Source organism: Anomalospiza imberbis, unplaced genomic scaffold (genome assembly GCF_031753505.1).
Source record: "Anomalospiza imberbis isolate Cuckoo-Finch-1a 21T00152 unplaced genomic scaffold, ASM3175350v1 scaffold_48, whole genome shotgun sequence".
Lineage (NCBI taxonomy): Eukaryota > Metazoa > Chordata > Aves > Passeriformes > Viduidae > Anomalospiza > Anomalospiza imberbis.
In genome coordinates, this window is record NW_027100088.1 from 880677 (window position 1) to 902900 (window position 22224).

Below are 22224 nucleotides of genomic sequence, written 5' to 3' on the forward strand. Positions count from 1 at the left end.
GTGCTCACCTGTCTGTACTCACCTGTTCTCACCTGTGCTCACCTGTCCATGTCTCACCTGTCCATGTCTCACCTGTTCTCACCTGTCCATGTCTCACCTGTGCTCACCTGTGCTCACCTGTTCTCACCTGTTCTCACCTGAGCTCACCTGTGCTCACCTGTCCATGTCTCACCTGTCCATGTCTCACCTGAGCTCACCTGTTGATGTCTCACCTGTGCTCACCTGAGCTCACCTGTCTGAGCTCACCTGTGCTCACCTGTCTGTCTCACCTGTGCTCACCTGTCTGAGCTCACCTGTGCTCACCTGTCTGTCTCACCTGTGCTCACCTGTCTGAGCTCACCTGTGCTCACCTGTGCTCACTGGTTCTCATCTGTTGATGTCTCACCGGTTCTCACCTGTCTGTTCTCACCTGTTCTCACCTGTTCTCACCTGAGCTCACCTGTGCTCACCTGTCCATGTCTCACCTGTCCATGTCTCACCTGAGCTCACCTGTTCTCACCTGTGCTCACTGGTTCTCACCTGTTGATGTCTCACCTGTTCTCACCTGTGCTCACCTGAGCTCACCTGTGCTCACCTGTCTGTGCTCACCTGTCTGTGCTCACCTGTCCATGTCTCACCTGAGCTCACCTGTGCTCACCTGTGCTCACCTGTGCTCACCTGTGCTCACCTGTCCCTCACCTGTCCATGTCTCACCTGAGCTCACCTGTGCTCACCTGTCCATGTCTCACCTGTGCTCACCTGTTCTCACCTGTTCTCACCTGTGCTCACTGGTTCTCATCTGTTGATGTCTCACCGGTTCTCACCTGTCTGTACTCACCTGTGCTCACCTGTTCTCACCTGTGCTCACCTGAGCTCACCTGTATGTGCTCACCTGTCCATGTCTCTCACCTGTGCTCACCTGTTCTCACCTGTCTGAGCTCACCTGTGCTCACCTGTCCATGTCTCACCTGTGCTCACCTGTGCTCACCTGAGCTCACCTGTCTGTGCTCACCTGTCCATGTCTCTCACCTGTGCTCACCTGTTCTCACCTGTCTGAGCTCACCTGTGCTCACCTGTCCCTCACCTGTCCTTTCTCTTTCCCACAGGTGCGCTGTGTGCAGGTGAGTCTGGACAGGTGAGCTCAGGTATGGACAGGTGGGACATGGACAGGTGAGACATGGACAGGTGAGCTCAGGTACGGATAGGTGAGCTCAGGTGAGACATGGACAGGTGAGACATGGACAGGTGAGCTCAGGTACGGACAGGTGAGCTCAGGTGTGGACAGGTGAGACATGGACAGGTGAGCTCAGGTGTGGACAGGTGAGACATGGACAGGTGAGCTCAGGTACAGACAGGTGGGACATGGACAGGGCTCAGGGCTTGTCCACACAGGTAACACACCTGAGCACACCTGTGACACACCTGAGCACACCTGTGACACACCTGGGCACACCTGTGACACACCTGTGAACACCTGAGCACACCTGTGACACACCTGGGCACACCTGTGACACACCTGTGACACACCTGTGACACACCTGTGAACACCTGAGCACACCTGTGACACACCTGGGACACCTGTGACACACCTGGGCACACCTGTGACACACCTGTGAACACCTGAGCACACCTGTGACACACGTGTGACACACCTGGGACACACCTGGGACACAACTGGGAACACCTGTGCACAGCTGGGACACACCTGGGCACACCTGTGAACACGTGTGAACACCTGATCACACCTGGACACACCTGGGCACACCTGGGCACACCTGATCACACCTGGACACACCTGGACACACCTGGGGACACCTGGGACACACCTGGACACATCTGGGCCACCTCTGTGCCACACCTGATCACACCTGTGACACACCTGGGCACACCTGGGCACACCTGGACACACCTGGGGCTATCCACTGACACACCTGGGCACACCTGGGGGTATCCACAGACACACCTGGGGACACCTGGGCACACCTGGGACACACCTGGGACACACCTGGGGATACCCACAGACACACCTGGGGACACCTGGGCACACCTGGGGATATCCACAGACACACCCGGGCACACCTGGGTACACCTGGGGGCACACCTGAGGATACCTGGGGATATCCCATGACACACCTGGGCACACCTGGGGGCACACCTGAGGATACCTGGGGATATCCCATGACACACCTGGGCACACCTGGGGCACCGGCCAGGTGAGCACACCTGCCCAGCTGCCCCCATGTGTTCCAGGTGAGGCCCCAGCACCCCCAGGTGAGCCCCTGGTGTGCCCAGGTGAGCTCACCTGCCCTTGCTTTGTGTTCCAGGTGCGTCCCTGCCTCACCCAGGTGTGAGCCCGGCACCCCCGGGTGAGCCCCAGGTGTCCCCAGGTGAGCTGGGGCTGCTGAGCCCCGCCCACACCTGGCTGCGGTGGGTGTGGCCCTGCCCAGGTGAGCTCACCTGTCGCTGTTCCGTGTCCCAGGTGCGGCCCTGGCGCCCCCAGGTGCGACCCCGGAACCCTCAGGTGAGCCCCTGGCGTGCCCAGGTGAGCCCCTGGCGTGCCCAGGTGAGCTCACCTGTCCCTGCTCCGTGTCCCAGGTGAGCCCCAGGTGCACCTGGCTGGGGGGGGCAGCCCAGGTGAGCTCACCTGTCCCTGCTCCGTGTTCCAGGTGCGCCCCCAGGTGTGACCCCAGAACCCTCAGGTGAGCACCCGACACGCCCAGGTGAGCCCTGGCACGCCCAGGTGAGCCCTGGCACGCCCAGGTGAGCTCCTGGAGCGCCCAGGTGAGCCCTGGAGTGCCCAGGTGAGCTCCTGGTGCCCAGGTGAGCTCCTGGTGCCCAGGTGAGCCCCTGGAGTGCCCAGGTGAGCTCACCTGTCCATGTTCCAGGTGTGACTGCGGAACCCCCAGGTGAGCTCCTGACACCCCCAGGTGAGCCCCTGGTGCCCAGGTGAGCCCTGGCTTGCCCAGGTGAGCCCCTGGTGCCCAGGCGAGCCCGTGCCACGCCCAGGTGAGCTCACCTGTCCCCCGTCCCGCGGCCCAGGTGAGCCCGAGGAGGGCCAGGTGCGCCTGGCCGGGGGCCCGCACAGGTGCGCGGGGCGCGTCGAGGTGTTCCACGCGGGCAGGTGGGGCACGGTGTGCGACGACACCTGGGACCTGGCGGCCGCGCGGGGTCACCTGCCGCCAGGTGCGCTGCGGCCCCGCCCTGGCGCTGGCGGGCTCAGGTGAGTTCGGGCCAGGTGAGGGCCCCGTGTGGCTCGATGACGTCACCTGCGAGGGCGAGGAGGCGGAGCTGCGGCTGTGCCCCGCCCGCACCTGGGGGAGAGCACAACTGCCACCACGGGGAGGACGCAGGTGTGCGCTGCGCAGGTGAGACACCGACAGGTGAGACACCGACAGGTGAGACTGGACAGGTGAGACTGGACAGGTGTGAATGGACAGGTGAGAATGGACAGGTGAGAATGGGACAGGTGAGAATGGACAGGTGAGAATGGACAGGTGAGAATGGGACAGGTGAGAATGGACAGGTGAGAATGGACAGGTGAGAATGGACAGGTGAGACTGGACAGGTGAGAATGGACAGGTGAGAATGGGACAGGTGAGACTGGACAGGTGAGAATGGACAGGTGAGAATGGGACAGGTGAGAATGGACAGGTGAGAATGGACAGGTGAGACTGGACAGGTGAGAATGGACAGGTGAGAATGGGACAGGTGAGAATGGACAGGTGAGAATGGACAGGTGAGACTGGACAGGTGAGAATGGACAGGTGAGAATGGGACAGGTGAGAATGGGACAGGTGAGACCGGGCAGGTGAGACTGAACAGGTGTGATCAGGTGTGCGCTGCGCAGGTGAGACACCGACAGGTGAGACCGGGCAGGTGAGACTGGACAGGTGAGACTGGACAGGTGAGACTGGACAGGTGAGAATGGGACAGGTGAGAATGGACAGGTGAGACCGGGCAGGTGAGACTGGGCAGGTGAGACTGGACAGGTGTGATCAGGTGTGTTCAGGTGTGCACAGGTGTGCTCAGGTGTGCTCAGGTGTGCGCTGCGCAGGTGAGACACCGACATAGGAGTGCGGGCAGGTGAGACTGGACAGGTGAGACTGGACAGGTGAGAATGGACAGGTGAGAATGGACAGGTGAGAATGGACAGGTGTGCTCAGGTGTGCGCTGCGCAGGTGAGACACCGACAGGGGAGTGCGGGCAGGTGAGACCGGGCAGGTGAGACTGGGCAGGTGTGATCAGGTGTGCAGGTGTGTCACAGGTGTGCTCAGGTGTGCTCAGGTGTGCTCAGGTGTGCTGAGGTGTGGACAGGTGTGTCACAGGTGTGCACAGGTGTGCTCAGGTGTGTGCTGTGCAGATGAGACACGGACAGGTGAGACTGGGCAGGTGTGCTCAGGTGTGTTCAGGTGTGCTCAGGTGAGCCTGGACAGGTGCTTAGGTGTGCTCAGGTGTGTACAGGTGTGCACAGGTGAGCCTGGACAGGTGCACAGGTGTGCTCAGGTGTGTACAGGTGTGCCCAGATGAGCCTGGACAGGTGCACAGGTGTGCTCAGGTGTGTACAGGTGTGCACAGGTGAGCCTGGACAGGTGCCCAGGTGTGCCCAGGTGTGCTCAGGTGTGCCCCGGTGAGCCTGGACAGGTGCCCAGGTGTGCTCAGGTGTGCTCAGGTGTGCACAGGTGAGCCTGGACAGGTGCACAGGTGTGCTCAGGTGTGCTCAGGTGTGCTCAGGTGTGCACAGGTGAGCCTGGACAGGTGCACAGGTGTGCTCAGGTGTGCTCAGGTGTGCTCAGGTGTGCCCCGGTGAGCCTGGACAGGTGCCCAGGTGTGCTCAGGTGCGCCCAGGTGTGCCCAGGTGAGCCACTCCCATCTCTCCCTGCCCCGCAGGTGCTGAGCCCTTGCTGCAGGAAGCGCCGCAGGTTCCTCCCCAGGTAACGCCGCAGGTGCGGCTCCAGGTGCACCCGCAGGTAACAACACAGGTGAGGACACAGGTGTGCCCAGGTGAGCCCCCAGGTGAGCCCCCAGGTGCACACACAGGTGAATCCCCAGGTGAGCCCAGGTGAATGGACAGGTGGTCCCCAGGTGATCCCCAGGTGAGCCCCCAGGTGTGCCCTGGAGAATGGACAGGTGAGCCCCAGGTGAGCCCCCAGGTGCACACACAGGTGAATCCCCAGGTGAGCCCAGGTGAATGGACAGGTGAATGGACAGGTGAATGGACAGGTGAATGGACAGGTGATCCCCAGGTGAGCCCCAGGTGAGCCCCCAGGTGATCCCCAGGTGAGCCCCCAGGTGTCCCCTGGAGAATGGACAGGTGAATGGACAGGTGATCCCCAGGTGATCCCCAGGTGATCCCCAGGTGAGCCCCCAGGTGTGCCCTGGTGAATCCTCAGGTGAATCCCCAGGTGGGCCCACAGGTGAATCCCCAGGTGATCCCCAGGTGAATGGACAGGTGATCCCCAGGTGATCCCCAGGTGAATGGACAGGTGATCCCCAGGTGATCCCCAGGTGATCCCCAGGTGAGCCCCCAGGTGAGCCCCAGGTGTGCCCTGGAGAATGGACAGGTGAATGGACAGGTGAATGGACAGGTGAATGGACAGGTGATCCCCAGGTGATCCCCAGGTGAGCCCCCAGGTGTGCCCACAGGTGAATACTCAGGTGAACCCCCAGGTGATCCCCAGGTGATCCCCAGGTGATCCCCAGGTGTGCCCTGGTGAATACTCAGGTGAACCCCCAGGTGATCCCCAGGTGATCCCCAGGTGAGCCCCCAGGTGTGCCCTGGTGAATACTCAGGTGAACCCCCAGGTGATCCCCAGGTGATCCCCAGGTGTGCCCACAGGTGAACCCGCAGGTGGACCCACAGGTGGACCCGCAGGTGGACGCCCAGGACCAGCTGAAGGTGAGGCCCAGGTGCCCCCAGGTGCCCCCAGGTTCACCCAGGTGCACCCAGGTGTGCCCTGGGTGTGCCCAGGTTCCCCCAGCTGTGCCCAGGTGTGCCCAGGTGTGTCTATGGATATCCCCAGGTGTGCCCCCAGGTGCCCCCAGGTGCCCCCAGGTGTGCTCAGGTGCCCCCAGGTATCCCCAGGTGCCCCCAGGTGTCCCCAGGTGCCCCCAGGTGTCCCCAGGTGTGCCCAGGTGTGCTCAGGTGTCCCCAGGTGTGCCCAGGTGTGCTCAGGTGTCCCCAGGTGCCCCAGGTGCTCCCAGGTGCTCCCAGGTCTCCCCAGGTCCCCCCAGGTGTGCCCAGGTGTGTCTATGGATATCCCCAGGTGTGCCCCCAGGTCCCCGCAGGTGCCCCCAGGTGTGCCCGGGCGTGCCCAGTGCCCGCAGGTGAGCGCAGGTGCCCCCAGGTCCCCCCAGGTGTGCCCAGGTGTGCCCAGGTGTGTCTATGGATATCCCCAGGTTCCCCAGGTGCCCCAGGTTCCCCAGGTGTGCCCCCAGGTGCCCCAGGTTCCCCAGGTGTGCCCCCAGGTGCCCTCAGGTGCCCCCAGGTGTGCCCAGGTGTGTCTATGGATATCCCCAGGTGTGCCCCCAGGTCCCCGCAGGTCCCCCCAGGTGTGCCCAGGTGTGTCTATGGATATCCCCAGGTGCTCCCAGGTGCCCCCAGGTGTGCCCAGGTGTGCCCAGGTGTGTCTATGGATATCCCCAGGTGCTCCCAGGTGCCCCCAGGTGCCCCAGGTTCCCCAGGTGTGCCCCCAGGTGCCCTCAGGTGCCCCCAGGTGTGCCCAGGTGTGTCTATGGATATCCCCAGGTGCTCCCAGGTGCCCCCAGGTGCCCCAGGTTCCCCCAGGTTCCCCAGGTGTGCCCCCAGGTGCCCTCAGGTGCCCCCAGGTGTGCCCAGGTGTGTCTATGGATATCCCCAGGTGTGCCCCCAGGTTCCCCAGGTGCCCCAGGTGTGCCCCCAGGTTCCCCAGGTTCCCCAGGTTCCCCAGGTGCCCCCAGGTGCCCCAGGCGTGCCCGGGCGTGCCCGGTGCCGCAGGTGAGCGCAGGTGCCCCCGCAGGTGCGGCTGGTGAACGGCTCGTCCAGGTGCGTGGGCCGGGTGGAGGTGCTGCACAAGCACAGGTGGGGCTCGGTCTGCGACGACACCTGGGACATGGCGGACGCGCAGGTGAGCGGGGACACACCTGGGACACCTGGGACACCTGGGACACACCTGGGGAGAGCTGGGGACACCTGGGGACACCTGGGACACACCTGGGGACACCTGGGACACCTGGGGACACCTGGGGACACCTGGGGACAGCTGGGGACAGATGGGGACAGCTGGGGACACACCTGGGCACACCTGGACACACCTGGGGACAGCTGGGGACAGCTGGGACACACCTGGGCACACCTGGGGACACACCTGGGGACACACCTGGGGACACACCTGGGGACAGCTGGGACACCTGGGGCACACCTGGGGAGAGCTGGGGACGCCTGGGGACACCTGGGGACAGCTGGGACACACCTGGGGACACCTGGGACACCTGGGGACACACCTGGGACACACCTGGGGACACCTGGGACACCTGGGGACACACCTGGGACACACCTGGGACACACCTGGACACACCTGGGACACACCTGGACACACCTGGGGATACACCTGGGCACACCTGGGCACACCTGGGACACACCTGGGACACCTGGGACACACCTGGGGACACCTGGGGACACACCTGGGACACACCTGGGACACCTGGGACACACCTGGGGACACCTGGGGACACCTGGGACACACCTGGGGACACACCTGGGGGACACCTGGGAACACCTGGGCACACCTGGGCACACCTGGGGATACACCTGGGCACACCTGGACACACCTGGGGACACCTGGGGACACACCTGGGACACACCTGGGACACACCTGGGGATACACCTGGACACACCTGGGACACACCTGGGCACACCTGGGCACACCTGGATACACCTGGGCACACCTGGGCACACCTGAGCACACCTGGGCACACCTGGGGACAGCTGGGACACACCTGGGACACACCTGGGCACACCTGGGGACACACCTGGGCACACCTGGGCACACCTGGGCACACCTGAGCACACCTGGGCACACCTGGGCACACCTGGGACACACCTGGGCACACCTGGGCACACCTGGGCACACCTGGGGGCACCTGGGTACACCTGGGCACACCTGTGCACACCTGGACACACCTGACACACCTGAGCACACCTGGGCACACCTGGACACACCTGGACACACCTGGGCACACCTGGGCACACCTGGGCACACCTGTCGCGCTGTCTCACCTGTCCCCCCCCCCACAGGTGATCTGCCGTTACCTGGGCTGCGGCTCCGCCCTGGCCGCCCCCGGCCACGCCCACTTCGGCCAGGGGGCGGGGCCCATCTGGCTGGACGGGACGCACTGCACAGGTGAGGAGCTCACCTTGGCCAGGTGCCCCCTGCACACCTGGGGCGAGCACGACTGCGGCCACAGCGAGGACGCCGGCGTCGTCTGCTCAGGTGAGCGCAGGTGGGGCAGGTGAGGGCAGGTGGGGCTCAGGTGTGATCAGGTGGGGCAGGTGAGCGCAGGTGAGGGCAGGTGGGATCAGGTGAGCGCAGGTGAGCTCAGGTGAGGGCAGGTGGGATCAGGTGAGGGCAGGTGGGATCAGGTGGGATCAGGTGGGGCAGGTGAGCGCAGGTGAGGGCAGGTGAGGGCAGGTGGGGCAGGTGGGGCAGGTGGGGCAGGTGGGGCAGGTGAGCGCAGGTGGGATCAGGTGGGGCTCAGGTGAGCGCAGGTGGGGCAGGTGGGGCAGGTGGGGCAGGTGGGATCAGGTGGGATCAGGTGAGCGCAGGTGGGATCAGGTGAGCACAGGTGAGCGCAGGTGGGGCTCAGGTGAGCACAGGTGAGGGCAGGTGGGGCTCAGGTGAGCACAGGTGGGCGCAGGTGGGATCAGGTGAGGGCAGGTGGGGCAGGTGAGCGTAGGTGGGATCAGGTGAGCGCAGGTGAGCGCAGGTGGGGCTCAGGTGGGATCAGGTGGGATCAGGTGAGCGCAGGTGGGGCAGGTGGGATCAGGTGAGCGCAGGTGAGTGCAGGTGGGATCAGGTGAGGGCAGGTGGGATCAGGTGAGCGCAGGTGGGGCAGGTGGGGCAGGTGAGTGCAGGTGGGATCAGGTGAGCGCAGGTGAGTGCAGGTGGGATCAGGTGAGGGCAGGTGGGATCAGGTGAGGGCAGGTGGGATCAGGTGAGCGTAGGTGGGATCAGGTGGGATCAGGTGAGCTCAGGTGGGGCAGGTGGGCGCAGGTGAGCACAGGTGAGCTCAAGTGAGGGCAGGTGACCTCAAGTGAGCTCAGGTGAAGCTCAGGTGAGCTCAGCTGGGTTCAGGTGAGCTCAGGTGGGCTCAGGTGGGGCAGGAGGGGCTCAGGTGCCCCCAGGTGGGCCCAGGTGTGCTCAGGTGAGCTCCGGTAACACAGGTGGACTCAGGGGTGCCCAGGTAGTGTAGATGGGGTGAGGCGCCCAGGTGTGCCCAGGTGAGCACCAGGGGCTCAGGTGTGCTCAGGTAACACAGGTGGGCTCAGCTAATGTAGAGGGGGTGAGGTGCTCAGGTGTGCCCAGGTACCCCCCAGGTGTGCCCATGTCCCCCAGGTGTGCTCACCTGTCCCCAGGTGTGCTTACCTGTCCCCCAGCTGTTCTCACCTGTCCCCAGGTGTGCTCACCTGTCCCCAGGTGTGCCCAGGTACCCCCCAGCTGTTCTCACCTGTCCCCAGGTGTGCCCATGTCCCCCAGCTGTTCTCACCTGTCCCCAGGTGTTCTCACCTGTCCCCAAGTGTGCCCATGTCCCCCCAGGTGTGCTCACCTGTCCCCAGGTGTGCTCACCTGTCCCCAGGTGTGCCCATGTCCCCAAGTGTGCCCATGTCCCCCAGGTGTTCTCACCTGTCCCCTGGTGTGCTCACCTGTCCCCAGGTGTGCCCATGTACCCAGGTGTGCCCATGTCCCCCTGGTGTGCTCACCTGTCCCCAGGTGTGCTCATGTCCCCCAGGTGTGCTCACCTGTCCCCAGGTGTTCTCACCTGTCCCCAGGTGTGCCCATGTCCCCCCAGGTGTGCCCATGTCCCCCAGGTGTGCCCGGGTACCCCAGGTGTGCTCACCTGTCCCCAGGTGTGCCCATGTCCCCAGGTGTTCTCACCTGTCCCCAGGTGTGCTCACCTGTCCCCAGGTGTTCCCAGGTGTCCCCAGGTGTTCTCACCTGTCCCCCAGGTGTTCCCAGGTGTCCCCAGCTGTTCTCACCTGTCCCCAGGTGTTCTCACCTGTCCCCAGGTGTGCTCACCTGTCCCCAGGTGTTCTCACCTGTCCCCAGGTGTGCTCACCTGTCCCCAGCTGTTCTCACCTGTCCCCAGGTGTGCCCATGTCCCTCAGGTGTGCTCACCTGTCCCCAGGTGTGCTCACCTGTCCCCAGGTGTTCTCACCTGTCCCCAGGTGTGCTCACCTGTCCCCAGGTGTGCCCAGGTGCGCCTGACGCTCTCCCCTCCCCCGCAGGTGCCGACCCCCCCCAGGTGCGGCTGCAGGGCGGCCCCGGGCCCTGCGCGGGGCAGGTGCAGGTGCGGCTGCAGCGCACCTGGCTGCAGGTGTGCGGCCTCACCTGGGGGCTGGCCGAGGCGCAGGTGCTGTGCCGGCAGCTGGGCTGCGGCCCCGCCCTCAGCGCACCTGCGGGGCCGGCCCAGCCCGGGCAGCCCTACCTGGCCGAGCTCACCTGCCGCGGCTCGGAGCAGCTCCTGCTCGAGTGCCGCGGGCTCCGCCCGGGCACCTGCGCCGCGGGCGCGGCCGCCGCCCTGGCCTGCGCCGAGCTGCCAGGTGAGCGACGCACCTGCGGGCAGGTGGGCTGGGCTGGGCTGGCTGGGGGCGTGGTCTGCTGGCCTCACCTGGCCTCACCTGTGAGCTCCTGTCCTCACCTGTCCTCACCTGTCCCACCTGTGATCACCTGTGAGCTCCTGTCCTCACCTGTGATCACCTGTGAGCTCCTGTCCTCACCTGTGATCACCTGTCCCACCTGTCCTCACCTATCCTCACCTGTCCTCACCTGTGATCACCTGTCCTCACCTGTCCTCACCTGTGATCACCTGTCCCACCTGTGAGCTCCTTTCCTCACCTGTGATCACCTGTCCTCACCTGTCCTCACCTGTCCTCACCTGTCCTCACCTGTCCCACCTGTGATCACCTGTGAGCTCCTGTCCTCACCTGTCCTCACCTGTCCCACCTGTGATCACCTGTGATCTCCTGTCCTCACCTGTCCTCACCTGTGAGCTCCTGTCCTCACCTGTCCTCACCTGTCCTCACCTGTGATCACCTGCCCTCACCTGTCCTCACCTGTCCTCACCTGTCCTCACCTGTCCCACCTGTCCTCACCTGTCCTCACCTGTGATCACCTGTCCTCACCTGTCCTCACCTGTGAGCTCCTGTCCTCACCTGTCCTCACCTGTGATCACCTGTGATCACCTGTCCTCACCTGTCCTCACCTGTGATCACCTGTCCTCACCTGTCCCACCTGTGATCACCTGTGAGCTCCTGTCCTCACCTGTCCTCACCTGTGAGCTCCTGTCCTCACCTGTGAGCTCCTGTCCCACCTGTCCTCACCTGTCCTCACCTGTGATCACCTGTCCTCACCTGTCCTCACCTGTCCTCACCTGTGATCACCTGTCCTCACCTGTCCTCACCTGTCCTCACCTGTGATCACCTGTCCTCACCTGTCCTCACCTATCCTCACCTGTCCTCACCTGTACTCACCTGTACTCACCTGTCCTGCCCATCCCTCACCTCTCTGTGTCTCACCTGTCCCCTCACCTGTCCCATGTGTCCCTCACCTGTCTCACACCTGTCCATCTCACCTGTGTCTCACCTGTCCGTGTCTCACCGGTGTCTCACCTGTCTCACCTCTCACCTGTCCCACCTGTCCCTCACCTGTCCCTCACCTGTCTCACCTGTGTCTCACCTGTCCCTGTCTCACCTGTGTCTCACCTGTCTGTGTCTCACCTGTGTCTCACCTGTCCCTGTCTCACCTGTCCCTGTCTCACCTGTGTCTCACCTGTATCTCACCTGTCCGTGTCTCACCTGTCCATATCTCACCTGTATCTCACCTGTCCATGTCTCACCTGTCCGTGTCTCACCTGTATCTCACCTGTCCATATCTCACCTGTATCTCACCTGTGCAGCCCCGCCCGACTCCTGCTCGCTGCTGGGGGCGCTGCTGGGGGTGGGGGCGGGGCTCTGCGGGGCGCTGCTGGGCCTTTACCTGTGCGCCAGGTGCGCCAGGTGCGCCAGGTGCGCCAGGTGTGCCAGGTGTGCCAGGTGTGCCAGGTGCCCCCGCCCCCGCCGGGACCCGCCACGCCCAGGTACGGCTCAGGGACCCGAAAAACCCCAAAATCCCCCCAAAAAAACGGCTCAGGGACCCCAGAAACCCCCCAAATCCCCCAAAAAAACGGCTCAGGGACCCCAAAACCCCAAAAATTCCCCCAAAAATCGGCTCAGGGACCCTAAAAACCCCAAAATTCCCCCAAAAATCGGCTCAGGAACCCCAAAACCCCAAAAATTCCCCCAAAAATCGGCTCAAGGGAACCCAAAATCCCCAAAAATCCCCCAAAAAACGGCTCGGGGACCCCAAAAAACCTAAAAATCCCCCAAAAAACTGCTCAGGGACCCCAAAATCGGCTCACGGACCCCAAAAATTCCCCAAAAATCGGCTCAGGGACTCCAAAAAAACCCAAAACCCCCCCAAAATCGGCTCAAGGGAACCGAAAATCCCCCCAAATCCCCCCAAAAACGGTCATGGGACCCCAAAAAAATCCAAAAATGCCTCTAAAAATCGGCTCAGGGACCCCAAAAAAGCCAAAAATCCCCCAAAAATCGGCTCAGGGACCCCAAAAAAACCCAACCCCCCCCCCCCCCAAAAACGGCTCAAGGGACCCCAAAATCGGCTCACGGACCCCAAAAATTCCCCAAGAATCGGCTCAGGGACCCGAAATCCAAAAAATCCCCCAAAAATCGGCTCAGGGACCCCAAAATCGGCTCAGGGACCCTAAAAAACCCAAAAATCCCCCCAAAAAATCGGCTCAGGGACCCCAAAAACCCAAAATCCCCCAAAAATCGGCTCAGGGACCCAAAAAAAAACCAAAAATCCCCCCCAAAAAATCGGCTCAGGGACCCCAAAAACCCCGAAAGTCCCCCCAAAACGGCTCAGGGGACCCCAAAAACCCCAAAGTCGCCCCAAAAACGGCCGAGGTGACCCTGAAAACCCCAAAATCCCCCAAAATCTCCCCAAAAATGGCTCAGGGGACCCCAAAATCCCCCAAAATCCGCTCAGGGGAACCCAAAATTCCCCAAAATCCCCCCAGGGGACCCCAAAATCCCTCCAAAAACGGCTCAGGGGACCCCAAAAAACTAAAAATCGGCTCAAGGGAACCCAAAATCCTCAAAATCTCCCCCAAAATCCCCCCCAAAACGGTTCAGGGGAACCCAAAAAAACCCAAAAATCCCGCCAGAAACGGCTCAGGGGAACCCAAAAAACCCCAAAATCGCCCCAAAAACGGCCGAGGTGACCCTGAAAACCCCAAAATCCCCCCAAAATCTCCCCCAAAATGGCACAGGTGATCTCAAAAACCCAAAATCCCCCCAAAACCGGCTCAGGGGACCCCAAAACCCCCCAAAATCCCCCCAAAATCCCTCCCAAGCCCCCCCGGACCCCCCAAATTCCATGAGACCCCCCCAAATCCTCCCCAAATCCCCCGAAAATGCCCCCCAAAATCCCCCCAAAATTGGTTCAGGGGACCCCAAAATGCCCCCGAAAACGGCTCAGGGACCCCAAAATCCCCCAAAATCGGTTCAGAGACCCCCAAAAACCCAAAAATCCCCCCAAAACAGCTCAGGGGACCCCAAAAGCCCCCAAAATCCCCCCAAAACGGCTAAGGGGACCCCAAAAACCCAAAAATCCCCCCCAAAAATGTCTCAGGGACCCCAAAAACCCCCAAAATCCCCCCAAAATCGGCTCAAGGGACCCCAAAAAACCAAAAATCCCCCAAAATTGACGCAGGGGACCCCAAAAACTCAAAAATCCCCCCAAAAACGTCTCAAGGGACCCCCAAAATCCCCAAAAATCCCCCCAAAAAGGGCTCAGGGACCCCAAAATCGGCTCAGGGACCCGAAAAACCCAAAATCCCCCAAAATACGGCTCAGGGACCCGAAAAACCCAAAAATCCCCCCAAAATCGGCTCAGGGACCCCAAAAAACTCGAAATCCCCCCAAAAAACGGCTCAGGGACCCCAAAAACCCCAAAAATCCCTCTAAAAATCGGCTCAGGGGACCCCAAAAAACCCCAAAATTTCCATCAAATCCTCCTAAAATCCCCCCAAATCCTCCCAAAATCCTCCCAAAATCCCTCCCAAAACCCCCACAAATCCCCCCAAAATCCCCTGAAAATCCCCCAATATCCTCCCAAAATCCCCCCAAAATCCCCCCAAAATCCCCCAAAATCCTCCCAAAATCCCCCCAAATCCCCCAAAATCCCCCCAAAACTTCCCCAAAATCCCCCCTGCAAACCTCAAAAACTCCCCCAAAATCGGCTCAGGGGACCCCAAAAACCCACAAAATCCCCCCAAAATCCCCCAAAATGCCCCCAAAATTGGTTCAGGGGACCCCAAAACCCCAAAATCCCCCCCGAAATGGCTCAGGTGACCCCAAAAACCCCAAAATTTCCATCAAATGCCCCCAAAATCCCCCAAAATATCCCCCAAAATCCCTCCAAGATCCCCCCAAATCCCCCCAAAATCCCTCCCAACATCCCTCCAAATTCTCCCCAAATCCCCCCAAAATCCCCCAAAATATTCCCACAGATTCCCCCCAAATCCCTCCAAAAACCCCCGAAATCCCCCAAAATCCCCCCAAAATCGGCTCAGGGGACCCCAAAAACCCCAAAGTGGCCCCAAAAACGGCCGAGGTGACCTGAAAAACCCCAAAATCCCCCCAAATCCTCCAAAATCCCCCCAAAAATGGCACAGGGGACCTCAAAAACCCAAAAATCCCCCCAAAACCGGCTCAGGGACCCCAAAAAACCCCAAAAATCCCCCAAAAAAAATCGGCTCAGGGACCCCAAAAACCCCCAAAATCCCCCCAAAAACGGCTCAGGGGACCCCAGAAAACCCAAAGTCGCCCCAAAAACGGCCGAGGTGACCCTGAAAACCCCTAAATCCCCCAAAATCTCCCCAAAAATGGCTCAGGGGACCCCAAAATCCCCCAAAATCCGCTCAGGGGAACCCAAAATTCCCCAAAATCCCCCCAGGGGACCCCAAAATCCCTCCAAAAACGGCTCAGGGGACCCCAAAAAACTAAAAATCGGCTCAAGGGAACCCAAAATCCTCAAAATCTCCCCCAAAATCCCCCCCAAAACGGTTCAGGGGAACCCAAAAAACCCAAAAATCCCGCCAGAAACGGCTCAGGGGAACCCAAAAACCCCAAAATCGCCCCAAAAACGGCCGAGGTGACCCTGAAAACCCCAAAATCCCCCCAAAATCTCCCCCAAAATGGCACAGGTGATCTCAAAAACCCAAAATCCCCCCAAAACCGGCTCAGGGGACCCCAAAACCCCCCAAAATCCCCCCAAAATCCCTCCCAAGCCCCCCCGGACCCCCCAAATTCCATGAGACCCGCCCAAATCCTCCCCAAATCCCCCGAAAATGCCCCCCAAAATCCCCCCAAAATCGGCTCAGGGGACCCCAAAATGCCCCCGAAAACGGCTCAGGGACCCCAAAATCCCCCAAAATCGGTTCAGAGACCCCCAAAAACCCAAAAATCCCCCCAAAACAGCTCAGGGGACCCCAAAAACCCCCAAAATCTCCCCAAAACGGCTAAGGGGACCCAAAAAACCCAAAAATCCCCCCAAAAATGTCTCAGGGACCCCAAAAACCCCCAAAATCCCCCCAAAATCGGCTCAAGGGACCCCAAAAACCCCCAAAATCCCCCCAAAATCGGCTCAAGGGACCCCAAAAAACCAAAAATCCCCCAAAATTGACGCAGGGGACCCCAAAAACTCAAAAATCCCCCCAAAAACGTCTCAAGGGACCCCAAAATCCCCAAAAATCCCCCCAAAAACGGCTCAGGGACCCCAAAATCGGCTCAGGGACCCGAAAAACCCAAAATCCCCCAAAATACGGCTCAGGGGACCCCAAAATCGGCTCAGGGACCCGAAAAAACCCAAAAATCCCCCCAAAAAATCGGCTCAGGGACCCCAAAATCGGCTCAGGGACCCGAAAAAACCCCAAAATCCCCCCAAAAACGACTCAGGGACCCCAAAACCCCAAAAATCCCCCAAAAATCGGCTCAGGGGACCCCAAAAAACCCCAAAATTTCCCCCCAAAAATCCCCCCAAAAATGGCTCAGGGACCCCAAAAAACGGCTCAGCGGACCCCAAAATCCCCCCAAAACTTCCCCAAAATCCCCCCTGCAAACCTCAAAAACTCCCCCAAAATCGGCTCAGGGGACCCCAAAAACCCACAAAATCCCACAAAATCCCCTAAAATGCCCCCAAAATTGGTTCAGGGGACCCCAAAACCCCAAAATCCCCCCCGAAATGGCTCAGGTGACTCCAAAAACCCCAACATTTCCATCAAATGCCCCCAAAATCTCCAAAATATCCCCCCAAATCCCCCCAAAATCCCCCCAAAATCCTTCCCCAAAATCCCTCCAAATTCTCCCCAAATCCCCCCAAAATCCCCCAAAATATTCCCACAGATTCCCCCCAAATCCCTCCAAAAACCCCCGAAATCCCCCAAAATCCCCCCAAAATCGGCTCAGGGGACCCCAAAAACCCCAAAGTGGCCCCAAAAACGGCCGAGGTGACCCTGAAAACCCCAAAATCCTCCAAAATCCCCCCAAAAATGGCACAGGGGACCTCAAAAACCCCAAAATCCCCCCAAAAATCGGCTCAGGGACCCCAAAAAAACCCAAAAATCCCCCCAAAAAATCGGCTCAGGGACCCCAAAAACCCCCCAAATCCCCCCAAAAACGGCTCAGGGGACCCCAGAAAACCCAAAGTCGCCCCAAAAACGGCCGAGGTGACCCTGAAAACCCCAAAATCCCCCAAAATCTCCCCCAAAATGGCTCAGGGGACCCCAAAATCCCCCAAAATCCGCTCAGGGGAACCCAAAATTCCCCAAAATCCCCCCAGGGGACCCCAAAATCCCTCCAAAAACGGCTCAGGGGACCCCAAAAAACTAAAAATCGGCTCAAGGGAACCCAAAATCCTCAAAATCTCCCCCAAAATCCCCCCCAAAACGGTTCAGGGGAACCCAAAAAAACCAAAAATCCCCCCAGAAACGGCTCAGGGGAACCCAAAAACCCCAAAGTGGCCCCAAAAACGGCCGAGGTGACCCTGAAAACCCCAAAATCCGCCAAAATTCCCCCAAAAATGGCACAGGGGACCCCAAAAACCCCAAAAATTCCCCAAAAAACGGCCGAGGTGACCTCAAAAACCCCCAAAAAACCCGAATTCCACCCCAAAACCCGCATCAGGGAACCCCAAAACCCCCAAAATCCCCCCAAAATCGGCTCCGGGACCCAAATTCCCCCAAAATCCCCACAAAATCCCTCCCAAGGCCCCCAGGACCCCCCAAATTCTCCCCAAAATTTCCCCCAAAATCCCCCCCAAAATCCCCCCAAAATATCCCTCCAAATTCCCCCCCAAGTCCCCCCAAATCCTCCCCAAAATCCCCCAAAGATCTCTCCCGAAATCCACCAAATTCCCCCCCAAAATCCCCCGAAATCCCCCCAAAATCTCTCCCAAAATATCCCCCAAATTTCCCCAAAATCCTCCAAAATCTTCCCCCAAATTTCCCCCCAAAATCCCCCCCAAATCCTCCCAAATCCCCCAAAATTCCCCAAAATCCCCCCAAGATTCCCCAAAATTCCCCAAAACCCCCCTAAAATTCCACAAAATCCTCCCAAATCCCCCAAAATCCCCCCAAAATCCCCCCAAAATTCCCCAAAATTGCCGAAAATCCCCCCAAAATCCCCTCAAAATCCCCCCAAAATCCTCCGAAATCCCCCAAAATCCCTCCCAAAATCCCCAAAAATCCCCCCAAATCCCCCAAAATTCCCCAAAATCTCCCCAAAATCCCCCAAAATCTCCCCAAAATCGGCTCAGGGACCCCAAAATCCCCCCAAAACCGGCTCAAGGGACCCCAAAAAACCAAAAATCCCCCAAAATTGACTCAGGGGAGCCCATAAACTCAAAAATCCCCCCAAAAACGGCTCAGGGGACCCCAAAACCCCCAAAAATCCCCTCAAAAATGGCTCAGGGACCCCAAAAAAACGGCTCAGGGGACCCCAAAATCCCCCCAAAACTTCCCCAAAAACCCCTCAAAATCCCCCCAAAATCCTCCCAAATCCCCCAAAATCCTCCCAAAATTCCCCAAAATCCCCCACAAATCCTCCCAAATCCCCCAAAATCCCCCCAAAATCGGCTCAGGGACCCCAAAATCCCAGCAAAACCGGCTCAAGGGACCCCAAAAAAACCAAAAATCCCCCAAAATTGACTCAGGGGACTCCATAAACTCAAAAATCCCCCCAAAAACGTCTCAAGGGACCCCAAAACCCCCAAAAATCCCTCCAAAAATGGCTGAGGGACCCCAAAACCCCAAATTTCCCCCAAAATCGGCTCCGGGACCCAAATTCCCCCCAAAATCCCCCCAAAATCGGCTCAGGGGACCCCAGAAACCCCAAAATTTCCATCAAATCCTCCTAAAATCCCCCCAAATCCACGCCAAATCCTCCCAAAATCCCCCAAAATCCCCCCAAAATCCCCCCAAATCCCCCCAAATCCCCCAAAAATCCCTCCAAAATCCCCCCAAATCTCTCCAAATCCCCCAAAATCCCCCCAAAATCCTCCCAAATCCCCAAAAATCCCCCAAATTCCCCCCAAATCCCCCCAAAATCTCCTCCCACTCCCCCAAAAATCCCCAAATGCCCCCGGGGGTCCTGGGGGGGTCCCCGGGCGATTTTGGGGGTCCTGGGGTGGATTTTGGGGGAATTTGGGGGGGATTTGGGGGAATTTGGGGGGGATTTTTGGGGGTCCTGGGGTGGATTTTAGGGGAATTTGGGGATTTTGGGGGAATTTGGGGGGGATTTTTGGGGGTCCCTGGGGGAATTTGGGAGGGATTTTTGGGGGTCCCTGGGACAATTTGGGGTGGATTTTAGGGGAATTTGGGAAATTTGGGGGGATTTGAGGGGTCCGGGAGGGGATTTGGGGGGATTTTGGAAAATTTTGGGGATTTTGGGGGAAATTTGGGGGAATTTGGGGGGATTTGGGGGAATTTGGGGGGTCCCGGGAAATTTGGGGGGGATTCTGGGGGTCTCTGGGCTGGATTTTGGGGGAATTTGGGAGATTTTGGGGGGTCCTGGCGGAATTTGGGGGGGTTCTGGGGGGGTCTTTGGGGATTTTGGGGGTCCTGGGGGGATCTGGGGATTTTTGGGGGGTCCCGGGGAATTTGGGGTGGATTTTGGGGGTCCTGCGTTGGATTTGGGGGGAATTTGGGGGGATTTTGGGGGTCCCTGGGGTGGATTTTTGGGGAATTTGGGGATTTTGGGGAATTTGGGGAATTTGGGGTGGATTTGAGGGGTCCGGGAGGGGATTTTGGGGAATTTTGGGAATTTTTGGGGGATTTTGGGAATTTTTGGGGGATTTTGGGGGGATTTTGGGGATTTTTGCGGGATTTTGGGAATTTTTGGGGGATTTTGGGGGGATTTTGGGAATTTTTAGGGAGATTTTGGGAGGATTTTTGGGGGATTTTGGGGATTTTTTGGGGATTTTGGGGGTCCCCGTGGAGCCCTGGGGATTTTTTGGGGGGATTTTGGGGGTCCCTGGGGAATCTGGGGGGATTTTGGGGTATTCGGGGAATTTTGGGGGAGAATTTTGGGGGGTCCTGGCGGAATTTGCGGGGGTCCTGGGGGGGTCTTTGGGGATTTTGGGGGTACCGGGGGGGATCTGGGGGATTTTTGGGGGGTCCCGGGGAATTTGGGGTGGATTTTGGGGGTCCCTGGGTTGGATTTTGGGGGAATTTCGGGATTTTGGGGGAATTTGGGGGAGATTTTGGGGAAATTGGGGGGAAATTGGGGGAATTTGGGGGATTTTGGGGGGTCCCTGGGTTGGATTTTGGGGGAATTTGGGGGGGATTTTTGGGGGTCCCTGGGGAATTTGGGGTGGATTTTTGGGGGTCCCTGGGGGAATTTGGGGGGGATTTTAGGGGAATTTGGGAAATTTGGGGGGATTTGAGGGGTCCGGGAGGGGATTTGGGGGGAAATTGTGGGATTTTTTGGGGGGATTTTGGGGGGCAATTGGGGAAATTTGGGGGATTTTGGGGGGATTTGGGAATTTTGGGGGTCCCCGTGGAGCCCTGGGGGTTTCTGGGGGGATTTTGGGGTGGATTTGGGGGATTTTGGGAAAATTTTTGCGGGATTTTGGGGGAATTTGGGAACTTTTGGGGGGATTTTGGGGGATTTTGGGGAAATTTGGGGATTTTGGGGGGATTTGGGATTTTTTGGGGGTCCCTGGGGAATTTGGGGTGGATTTTTGGGGGTCCCTGGGGAATTTGGGGGGGATTTTAGGGGAATTTGGGAAATTTGGGGGGGGATTTGAGGGGTCCGGGAGGGGATTTTGGGGGGAAATTGGGGAAATTTGGGGAATTTGGGAATTTTTGGGGGATTTTGGGGAATTTTTTGGGGGATTTTGGGGGGATTTTGGGAATTTTTGGGAATTTTGGGGGGATTTTTGGGGGATTTTGGGATTTTTTTGGGGATTTTTGGATTTTTGGGGGATTTTGGGGGGATTTTTGGGGATTTTGAGGGGATTTTGGGGGGATTTTTGGAAATTTTGAGGGGATTTTGGGAGGAATTTTTGGGGTGATTTTGGGGATTTTTGGATTTTGGGGATTTTTGGGGGTTTTTGGGGAGATTTTGGGGGATTTTGGATGGATTTGGGGAATTTGGGGGAGATTTGGGGATTTTGGGGGGGGTATTGGGGGATTTTGGGAGGATTTTGGGAATTTTGGGGGGATTTGGGGATTTTGCGATTTTGGGGATTTCGGATTTTTGGGGATTTGGGGATTTTTGGGGGATTTTGGGAATTTTTGGGGATTTTGGGATTTTTTTGGGGGGATATTTTTTGGGGATTTTGGGGGGAATTTGGGGATTTTTGGGGATTTTCGGATTTTTGGGAATTTTGGGATTTTTGGGGATTTTGGGAGGATTTTGGGAATTTTGGGGGGATTTGGGGATTTTGCGATTTTGGGAATTTTGGGGATTTTTGGGGATTTTGGGAGGATTTTGGGAATTTTGGGGGGATTTGGGGATTTTGCGATTTTGGGAATTTTGGGGATTTTTGGGAATTTTTGGGGGATTTGGGAATTTTTGGGGGGATTTTTGGGAATTTTTGGGGATTTTGAGAATTTTTGGGGATTTTGGGATTTTTTGGGGGGGATATTGGGGGATTTTGGGGGGATTTTGGATTTTTGGGGATTTTGGAATTTTTGGGATTGGGGATTTTGGGAATTTTTGGGGATTTTGGGGGTCCCGGGAAGGTTTTGGGTCTCCCCTCCCCCCCCTGACCCCGCCCCTCCCCCCCAGGTGAGCCCCTGCTGGCCCCGGGCTCAGAGGAGCCCTGACACCAGTACGGACCAGTATAAACCAGTATGGACCAGTATAAACCAGTACGGACCAGTATAAACCAGTATAAACCAGTACGGACCAGTACGGACCAGTATGGACCAGTACAAACCAGTACAGACCAATTAAAATCAGTAAAAAACCAGTATGGACCAGTACGGACCAGTATGGACCAGTACAGACCAGTACGAACCAGTCCAGACCAGTACAGACCAGTACGGACCAGTACAAACCAGTAAGGACCAGTACAGACCAATTAAAATCAGTAAAAAACCAGTATAAACCAGTACGGACCAGTATGGACCAGTATAAACCAGTACGGACCAGTATAAACCAGTACGGACCAGTACGGACCAGTATGGACCAGTATAAACCAGTACGGACCAGTACGGACCAGTATGGACCAGTACGGACCAGTATAAACCAGTACGGAGCAGTACGGAGCAGTACAGACCAATTAAAATCAGTAAAAAACCAGTACGGACCAGTACGGACCAGTATTGACCAGTACAGACCAGTACGAACCAGTCCAGACCAGTCCAGACCAGTACAGACCAGTACAAACCAGTCCAGACCAGTCCAGACCAGTACAAACCGGTCCA

The 22224-nt window shown here is 58.6% G+C and overlaps 1 protein-coding gene across 1 annotated transcript; it reads left to right on the forward strand.

Moving 5' to 3' along the window:
- Window positions 1-784: 784 nt before the first annotated feature.
- Window positions 785-21682, forward strand: LOC137466967 (CD5 antigen-like). Its single transcript, XM_068178559.1, has 15 exons — window positions 785-809; window positions 1086-1100; window positions 2304-2345; window positions 2459-2500; window positions 2646-2699; window positions 3019-3199; window positions 3999-4033; window positions 4867-4946; window positions 5816-5875; window positions 6963-7082; window positions 8252-8447; window positions 10460-10774; window positions 12130-12229; window positions 12275-12314; window positions 21584-21682. Exons 1-15 carry the CDS (start codon window positions 785-787, stop codon window positions 21680-21682), a joined length of 1404 nt encoding a protein of 467 aa, XP_068034660.1.
- The last annotated feature ends 542 nt before the right edge of the window (window positions 21683-22224 follow it).